Raw genomic sequence first — 10,604 nt, 5'->3', positions numbered from 1 at the left:
TTCTGTTTCTATATACTCTCTCTCATCATGGAATATACTCTCCTCTCACCGATCCTTTATACTTCCTCTCATGTATACTGTTGTTTCTTCTGTTTCTATATACTCTCTCTCATCATGTAATATACTCTTGATCCTTTATACCTCTTTGTCTTTATCCTCTCCCCACACTGATCCTTTATACCTCTTTATGTCTTTATCCTCTCCCCACACTGATCCTTTATACCTCTTTATGTCTTTATCCTCTCCCCACACTGATCCTTTATACCTCTTTATGTCTTTATCCTCTCCCCACACTGATCCTTTATACCTCTTTATGTGTTTATTCTCTCCCCACACTGATCCCTTATACATGCATGCTGATACTCTGCGCCCTCAGTACCCGTGAGTCTTTATGCTTCTGCCCACACTGCCTCTCTATAGATCTTTCCATGTTGTGTTGACCATTGTGTAGCTTTTTTGACCTTTTTTTTTTCTTTATCTTTTCCCCCATTTTACTTTAACCTTTTCAGTGGCTCAGAAGGTGGTAGCTATTCGGAAGAAGCAGCAGCTTTCCATTGGTCCATGCAAGTCTTTGCCCAATTCTCCGAGCCATTCTTCAGTTTCCGCAGCCACCATTCCGTCCATGCACATTAATCAGGTTGGTACAATTAAAGATGATTGACGCTTCTCATATTTTTGGTGGCATTAACAGAGAGCAGGGAATATAGAAATCCCATCTGGACGGTTTGCTGCATGTTGGCAGCTACAATGTAATCTGATGGGAAACAGATTTTAAAGGGGTTTTCCACTTTCTGACAACTGATGACCTATCCACTGGATCACAGGTCATCAGTATATGATCGGTGCGGGTCAGACACCCGGGCCCCGCACCGATCCGTCACTCTGGCTGTCTCAAGGCGCCGGATGGTATTGACGGAAGCAGATGAAAGAATAGCGGCCGACCTGCGGTATTCAAGTGAATAGCGGCCGAGCTGCAGTTCTGCCACCGGCCACCGTGCAGTGATCGGAGCCGTTTGCTTCCGGCTCCAACTACTACATCCTGCTCCATAGATCTGGTGGCTGGAGGCAGCTGGAGTAGTGCATTGGTGCTTGGTCAGGATGTTGGATATGCAGCGATCATATACGAATGACTTATTTGGTAGATAGGTCATCAGTTTTCAGAAAGTGGACAACCCCTTTAATACCTCTGTATCTACTGAAAAGTGGAACAGATCATTTGGCATTAACCACGTGGAGAATTCCAGCACAATCCCCTATAGATTGTATTACACCCCCCAAAAATTAGCAAAACTATAAGTAGTCATGGGGGTTAATGTTGCAGATGCCAAAGAGCTGAGGCGGGTGTGAAGCATGTCGGGAGGCGGGTGTGAAGCATGTCGGGAGGCGGGTGTGAAGCATGTCGGGGGGGCGGGTGTGAAGCATGTCGGGGGGGGGGGCGGGTGTGAAGCATGTCGGGGGGGGGGGCGGGTGTGAAGCATGTCGGGGGGGGGGGGCGGGTGTGAAGCATGTCGGGGGGGGGCGGGTGTGAAGCATGTCGGGGGGGGCGGGTGTGAAGCATGTCGGGGGGGGCGGGTGTGAAGCATGTCGGGGGGGGCGGGTGTGAAGCATGTCGGGGGGGGCGGGTGTGAAGCATGTCGGGGGGGCGGGTGTGAAGCATGTCGGGGGGGGCGGGTGTGAAGCATGTCGGGGGGGGCGGGTGTGAAGCATGTCGGGGGGGGCGGGTGTGAAGCATGTCGGGGGGGGCGGGTGTGAAGCATGTCTGGGGGGCGGGTGTGAAGCATGTCGGGGGGCGGGTGTGAAGCATGTCGGGGGGGGCGGGTGTGAAGCATGTCGGGGGGCGGGTGTGAAGCATGTCGGGGGGGGCGGGTGTGAAGCATGTCGGGGGGCGGGTGTGAAGCATGTCGGGGGGGGCGGGTGTGAAGCATGTCGGAGGGGGCGGGTGTGAAGCATGTCGGAGGGGGCGGGTGTGAAGCATGTCGGGGGGGCGGGTGTGAAGCATGTCGGGGGGGGCGGGTGTGAAGCATGTCGGGGGGGGGCGGGTGTGAAGCATGTCGGGGGGGCGGGTGTGAAGCATGTCGGGGGGGCGGGTGTGAAGCATGTCGGGGGGCGGGTGTGAAGCATGTTGGGGGGGCGGTTGTGAGGCATGTCGGGGGGCGGTTGTGAAGCATGTCGGGGGGCGGTTGTGAAGCATGTCGGGGGGGTGGGTGCGAAGCATGTCGGGGGGCTCTGTAGCGCTGTGATGCATTGTGGGGAGCTGCTGGACGTTCTTATCCGTTATTTAGGGAATTATTATTACTTTATCTCCTTTACAATTCTGGTTTTCCTATTTTAAATTGAACATGTTTAAAAACAAACCAGAGGATCCAACACCACGTATTGTGTGACCTCCGTCTGAGGGGAGAGCGTACACCACGTATTGTGTGACCTCAGTCTGAGGGGAGAGCGTACACCACGTATTGTGTGACCTCCGTCTGAGGGGAGAGCGTACACCACGTATTGTGTGACCTCCGTCTGAGGGGAGAGCGTACACCACGTATTGTGTGACCTCCGTCTGAGGGGAGAGCGTACACCACGTATTGTGTGACCTCAGTATGAGGGGAGCTCGTACACCACGTATTGTGTGACCTCAGTATGAGGGGAGAGCGTGCACCACGTATTGTGTGACCTCAGTCTGAGGGGAGAGCGTACACCACGTATTGTGTGACCTCAGTATGAGGGGAGAGCGTACACCACGTATTGTGTGACCTCAGTCTGAGGGGAGAGCGTACACCACGTATTCTGTGCCTCAGTATGAGGGGAGCGCGTGCACCACGTATTGTGTGACCGCCGTCTGAGGGGAGAGCGTACACCACGTATTGTGTGACCTCCGTCTGAGGGGAGAGCGTACACCACGTATTGTGTGACCTCCGTCTGAGGGGAGAGCGTACACCACGTATTGTGTGACCTCAGTATGAGGGGAGAGCGTGCACCACGTATTGTGTGACCGCAGTATGAGGGGAGAGCGTACACCACGTATTGTGTGACCTCAGTCTGAGGGGAGAGCGTGCACCACGTATTGTGTGACCTCAGTCTGAGGGGAGAGCGTGCACCACGTATTGTGTCACCTCAGTCTGAGGGGAGAGCGTGCACGACGTATTGTGTCACCTCAGTCTGAGGGGAGAGCGTGCACGACGTATTGTGTGACCGCAGTATGAGGGGAGAGCGTACACCACGTTTTGTGTGACCTCAGTCTGAGGGGGGAGCGTACACCACGTATTGTGTGACCTCAGTCTGAGGGGAGAGCGTACACCACGTATTGTGTGACCTCCGTCTGAGGGGAGAGCGTACACCACGTATTGTGTGACCTCAGTCTGAGGGGAGAGCGTGCACGACGTATTGTGTGACCGCAGTATGAGGGGAGAGCGTACACCACGTATTGTGTGACCTCAGTATGAGGGGAGAGCGTACACCACGTATTGTGTGACCTCAGTATGAGGGGAGAGCGTGCACCACGTATTGTGTGACCTCAGTCTGAGGGGGGAGCGTACACCACGTATTGTGTGACCTCAGTCTGAGGGGAGAGCGTACACCACGTATTGTGTGACCTCAGTCTGAGGGGGGAGCGTACACCACGTATTGTGTGACCTCAGTATGAGGGAAGAGCGTACACCACGTATTGTGTGACCTCCGTATGAGGGGAGCGCGTACACCACGTATTGTGTGACCTCAGTATGAGGGGAGCGCGTACACCACGTATTGTGTGACCTCAGTAGGAGGGGAGAGCGTGCACCACGTATTCTGTCCCTCAGTATGAGGGGAGAGCGTACACCACGTATTGTGTGACCTCAGTATGAGGGGAGCGCGTACACCACGTATTGTGTGACCTCAGTATGAGGGGAGCGCGTGCACCACGTATTGTGTGACCTCAGTATGAGGGGAGAGCGTGCACCACGTATTGTGTGACCTCAGTATGAGGGGAGAGCGTGCACCACGTATTGTGTGAACTCAGTATGAGGGGAGCGCGTGCACCACGTATTGTGTGACCTCAGTATGAGGGGAGAGCGTACACCACGTATTGTGTGACCTCAGTATGAGGGGAGAGCGTACACCACGTATTGTGTGACCTCAGTATGAGGGGAGCGCGTACACCACGTATTGTGTGACCTCAGTATGAGGGGAGAGCGTACACCACGTATTCTGTCCCTCAGTATGAGGGGAGAGCGGACACCACGTATTCTGTGCCTCAGTATGAGGGGAGAGCGTACACCACGTATTGTGTGACCTCAGTATGAGGGGAGAGCGGACACCACGTATTCTGTGCCTCAGTATGAGGGGAGAGCGTACACCACGTATTGTGTGACCTCAGTATGAGGGGAGCGCGTACACCACGTATTCTGTGCCTCAGTATGAGGGGAGAGCGTACACCACGTATTCTGTGCCTCAGTATGAGGGGAGAGCGTACACCACGTGTTGTGTGACCTCAGTATGAGGGGAGCGCGTACACCACGTATTGTGTGACCTCAGTATGAGGGGAGCGCGTACACCACGTATTGTGTGACCTCAGTATGAGGGGAGCGCGTACACCACGTATTGTGTGACCTCAGTATGAGGGGAGAGCGTACACCACGTATTGTGTGACCTCAGTATGAGGGGAGAGCGTACACCACGTATTATGTGACCTCAGTCTGAGGGGAGAGCGTGCACCACGTATTGTGTGACCTCAGTATGAGGGGAGAGCGTACACCACGTATTGTGTGACCTCAGTATGAGGGGAGAGCGTACACCACGTATTGTGTGACCTCCGTCTGAGGGGAGCGCGTACACCACGTATTGTGTGACCTCAGTATGAGGGGAGCGCGTACACCACGTATTCTGTGCCTCAGTATGAGGGGAGAGTGTACACCACGTATTGTGTGACCTCCGTCTGAGGGGAGCGCGTACACCACGTATTGTGACCTCAGTATGAGGGGAGCGCGTACACCACGTATTCTGTCCCTCAGTATGAGGGGAGAGCGTACACCACGTATTGTGTGACCTCAGTATGAGGGGAGAGCGTACACCACTTATTCTGTCCCTCAGTATGAGGGGAGAGCGGACACCACGTATTCTGTGCCTCAGTATGAGGGGAGAGCGTACACCACGTATTCTGTGCCTCAGTCTGAGGGGAGAGCGTACACCACGTATTCTGTGCCTCAGTATGAGGGGAGCGCGTACACCACGTATTGTGTGACCTCAGTATGAGGGGAGCGCGTGCACCACGTATTGTGTGACCTCAGTATGAGGGGAGAGTGTACACCACGTATTGTGTGACCTCAGTATGAGGGGAGCGCGTGCACCACGTATTGTGTGACCTCAGTATGAGGGGAGCGCGTGCACCACGTATTGTGTGACCTCAGTATGAGGGGAGCGCGTGCACCACGTATTGTGTGACCTCAGTATTAGGGGAGAGCGTACACCACGTATTCTGTGCCTCAGTATGAGGGGAGAGTGTACACCACGTATTGTAGTATTCATGCTTCATATGACATGGCTGCTGTATAATACATCACTTCTGGTATATACACGGACCCCAGAGTGTTATTATTCATACAATCTGACATTTGGTCTCTTTCTATTTAGGCCACAAACGGTGGAGGAACATTCAGTGATTATTCGTCCTCCGTCCCCTCCACGCCCAGTATAAGCCAACGTGAACTCCGTATAGAGACCATCGCAGCCTCCAGTACACCAACCCCAATCCGAAAGCAAAGCAAGCGTCGCTCCAACATCTTTACAGTGAGTACAATGGAGAGAGGGGGCAGGCAGAATATGTGAGGTCCAAGCCTTGAAATAAGAGAGCAGCAGAACGAGGCAGATTCCAGGTAAATCAGGAACATTGAAATGTTGTGCAGAAAGCGGCATAGGAAGAATGGGAAGCAGTGGCAGCGCCTCCAGACACGGGTATAGACCTCAGGAGTCATGAAGTGTAGTGTGTACAGGGATGTAAGGAGGATACAGGGACTAGACAACATCATGGCAACTTTCCAACAAACAAGACACTATGAAAACATGAGTCCTGGGGCACGGTCACCATCCAAATCACACCAGAGCCCAATGTACAGCCAGACCTCTCTGACACCACCACATGATCCATCCCCTGAGAAAGGAATGACGTCACAGCCAAGGCACAATGTACGGCGAGACCGCCACGCACTGACCACCAGACCTGTCCCCTAAATCACTGATTCCACAGTCCTTACATGCACTGCATATACAATGATTACCTGAGACCGGAATATAGGACATTTCCTAATTCAGAAGCCGTGCCGATCCTAGATAAAAGGTGCCGGCTGACAATACCAGCACTAGATCCCTGCGTAATACATGACCAGACGTAGGACAGGGACTAGATTACCTTCTATATCACAGGCACAATGATTCCAGAAGACCGTGATCCCTGTGTAATACATGACCGGACGTAGGACAGGGACTAGATTACCTTCTATATCACAGGCAGAATGATTCCAGACCACAGTGATCTCTGTGTAATACATGACCAGACGTAGGACAGGGACTAGATTACCTTCTATATCACAGGCACAATGATTCCAGAAGACCGTGATCCCTGTGTAATACATGACCGGACGTAGGACAGGGACTAGATTACCTTCTATATCACAGGCACAATGATTCCAGATCACAGTGATCCCTGTGTAATGCATGACCAGACGTAGGACAGGGACTAGATTACCTTCTATATCACAGGCACAATGATTCCAGAAGACCGTGATCCCTGTGTAATACATGACCGGACGTAGGACAGGGACTAGATTACCTTCTATATCTCAGACACAATGATTCCAGATCACAGTGATCTCTGTGTAATGCATGACCAGACGTAGGACAGGGACTAGATTACCTTCTATATCTCAGACACAATGATTCCAGATCACAGTGATCTCTGTGTAATACATGACCAGACGTAGGACAGGGACTAGATTACCTTCTATATCACAGGCAGAATGATTCCAGATCACAGTGATCTCTGTGTAATACATGACCAGATGTAGGACAGGGACTAGATTACCTTCTATATCACAGGCAGAATGATTCCAGATCACAGTGATCTCTGTGTAATACATGACCGGACGTAGGACAGGGACTAGATTACCTTCTATATCAGAGGCAGAATGATTCCAGATCACAGTGATCTCTGTGTAATACATGACCAGACGTAGGACAGGGACTAGATTACCTTCTATATCACAGGCACAATGATTCCAGATCACAGTGATCCCTGTGTAATACATGACCAGACGTATGACAGGGACTAGATTACCTTCCATATCACAGGCAGAATGATTCCAGATCACCGTGATCCCTGTGTAATACATGACCAGACGTAGGACAGGGACTAGATTACCTTCCATATCACAGGCAGAATGATTCCAGATCACAGTGATCTCTGTGTAATACATGACCAGATGTAGGACAGGGACTAGATTACCTTCTATATCACAGGCAGAATGATTCCAGATCACAGTGATCCCTGTGTAATACATGACCGGACGTAGGACAGGGACTAGATTACCTTCTGTATCACAGACACAATGATTCCAGATCACAGTGATCCCTGTGTAATACATGACCAGACGTAGGACAGGGACTAGATTACCTTCCATATCACAGGCAGAATGATTCCAGATCACCGTGATCCCTGTGTAATACATGACCAGACGTAGGACAGGGACTAGATTACCTTCCATATCACAGGCAGAATGATTCCAGATCACAGTGATCCCTGTGTAATACATGACCAGACGTAGGACAGGGACTAGATTACCTTCCATATCACAGGCAGAATGATTCCAGATCACAGTGATCCCTGTGTAATACATGACCGGACGTAGGACAGGGACTAGATTACCTTCTGTATCACAGACACAATGATTCCAGATCACAGTGATCCCTGTGTAATACATGACCAGACATAGGACAGGGACTAGATTACCTTCTATATCACAGACACAATGATTCCAGATCACAGTGATCCCTGTGTAATACATGACCAGATGTAGGACAGGGACTAGATTACCTTCTATATCACAGGCAGAATGATTCCAGATCACAGTGATCTCTGTGTAATACATGACCAGACGTAGGACAGGGACTAGATTACCTTCTATATCACAGGCAGAATGATTCCAGAGCACAGTGATCTCTGTGTAATACATGACCGGACGTAGGACAGGGACTAGATTACCTTCTATATCACAGGCAGAATGATTCCAGATCACAGTGATCCCTGTGTAATACATGACCAGACGTAGGACAGGGACTAGATTACCTTCCATATCACAGGCAGAATGATTCCAGATCACAGTGATCCCTGTGTAATACATGACCAGATGTAGCACAGGGACTAGATTACCTTCCATATCACAGGCAGAATGATTCCAGATCACAGTGATCTCTGTGTAATACATGACCGGACGTAGGACAGGGACTAGATTACCTTCTATATCAGAGGCAGAATGATTCCAGATCACAGTGATCTCTGTGTAATACATGACCAGACGTAGGACAGGGACTAGATTACCTTCTATATCACAGGCACAATGATTCCAGATCACAGTGATCCCTGTGTAATACATGACCAGACGTATGACAGGGACTAGATTACCTTCCATATCACAGGCAGAATTATTCCAGATCACCGTGATCCCTGTGTAATACATGACCAGACGTAGGACAGGGACTAGATTACCTTCCATATCACAGGCAGAATGATTCCAGATCACAGTGATCTCTGTGTAATACATGACCAGATGTAGGACAGGGACTAGATTACCTTCTATATCACAGGCAGAATGATTCCAGATCACAGTGATCTCTGTGTAATACATGACCAGACATAGGACAGGGACTAGATTACCTTCCATATCACAGTGATCTCTGTGTAATACATAACCAGACGTAGGACAGGGACTAGATTACCTTCCATATCACAGGCAGAATGATTCCAGATCACAGTGATCTCTGTGTAATACATGACCAGACGTAGGACAGGGACTAGATTACCTTCTATATCACAGGCACAATGATTCCAGATCACAGTGATCCCTGTGTAATACATGACCAGACGTAGGACAGGGACTAGATTACCTTCTATGTCACAGACACAATGATTCCAGATCTCAGTGATCTCTGTGTAATACATAACCAGATGTAGGACAGGGACTAGATTACCTTCTATATCACAGGCAGAATGATTCCAGATCACAGTGATCCCTGTGTAATACATGACCGGACGTAGGACAGGGACTAGATTACCTTCTGTATCACAGACACAATGATTCCAGATCACAGTGATCCCTGTGTAATACATGACCAGACATAGGACAGGGACTAGATTACCTTCTATATCACAGACACAATGATTCCAGATCACAGTGATCCCTGTGTAATACATGACCAGATGTAGGACAGGGACTAGATTACCTTCTATATCACAGGCAGAATGATTCCAGATCACAGTGATCTCTGTGTAATACATGACCAGACGTAGGACAGGGACTAGATTACCTTCTATATCACAGGCAGAATGATTCCAGAGCACAGTGATCTCTGTGTAATACATGACCGGACGCAGGACAGGGACTAGATTACCTTCTATATCACAGGCAGAATGATTCCAGATCACAGTGATCCCTGTGTAATACATGACCAGACGTAGGACAGGGACTAGATTACCTTCCATATCACAGGCAGAATGATTCCAGATCACAGTGATCCCTGTGTAATACATTACCAGACGTAGGACAGGGACTAGATTACCTTCCATATCACAGGCAGAATGATTCCAGAGCACAGTGATCCCTGTGTAATACATTACCAGACGTAGGACAGGGACTAGATTACCTTCCATATCACAGGCAGAATGATTCCAGATCACAGTGATCCCTGTGTAATACATGACCAGATGTAGCACAGGGACTAGATTACCTTCCATATCACAGGCAGAATGATTCCAGATCACAGTGATCTCTGTGTAATACATGACCAGACATAGGACAGGGACTAAATTACCTTCTATATCACAGACACAATGATTCCAGATCACAGTGATCCCTGTGTAATACATGACCAGACATAGGACAGGGACTAAATTACCTTCTATATCACAGACACAATGATTCCAGATCACAGTGATCCCTGTGTAATACATGACCAGACGTAGGACAGGGACTAGATTACCTTCTATATCACAGTGATCCCTGATGATGATCATCTCTATATTTTACTACGGAGATAGTGAAAGAAAAGGCTCCACCTGCAGTAAATGTCTGGGATGTAATGAACAGTAAGAAGTGTCCGGGTGTCGGGGATACAGGAGGAATTATCACACAGACATGTAATAACGTAGATTACAGGAGGCAGATCTTCTTGTAGCGCTGAGCACTTGTAGGACCGGGATCATGTGAGGGGGTTTTCTAGGAGGAATCTTATTCTGTTCCTTTTATTTGTTGTTGTGTTTTGTGACTTGTTCTCGTCTGTCTGGAGATTTTTCTTTCATCATTGATAATTACATAGAGGAGAGAGAGAGAGAAATAGAGAGAGTCCTCCGCCGTGTCCTCCGCCTCCGC

The 10,604-nt window shown here is 49.8% G+C and overlaps 1 protein-coding gene across 2 annotated transcripts in view; it reads left to right on the top strand.

The window, feature by feature from the left end:
* Nucleotides 1–514: 514 nt before the first annotated feature.
* AGAP3 (ArfGAP with GTPase domain, ankyrin repeat and PH domain 3) overlaps nucleotides 515–10,604 on the top strand; it is a 125,552-nt gene continuing 115,462 nt past the window's right edge. The window contains exons 1-2 of one of the 2 annotated variants that reach the window (XM_075847580.1): nucleotides 515–637; nucleotides 5,599–5,754. In XM_075847580.1, the coding sequence (XP_075703695.1) occupies nucleotides 623–637; nucleotides 5,599–5,754 (171 nt within the window). In that variant the 5' untranslated portion in view covers nucleotides 515–622. Of the gene's footprint in view, nucleotides 638–5,598; nucleotides 5,755–10,604 lie in introns of those variants that run through there. The other variant, XM_075847579.1, reaches the window with a different exon arrangement.

Source organism: Rhinoderma darwinii, assembly GCF_050947455.1.
Source record: "Rhinoderma darwinii isolate aRhiDar2 chromosome 5 unlocalized genomic scaffold, aRhiDar2.hap1 SUPER_5_unloc_3, whole genome shotgun sequence".
NCBI classification, from domain to species: domain Eukaryota; kingdom Metazoa; phylum Chordata; class Amphibia; order Anura; family Rhinodermatidae; genus Rhinoderma; species Rhinoderma darwinii.
Note: the sequence above shows the minus strand (reverse complement) of the source record. Positions and strands in the feature narration are given on the sequence as shown.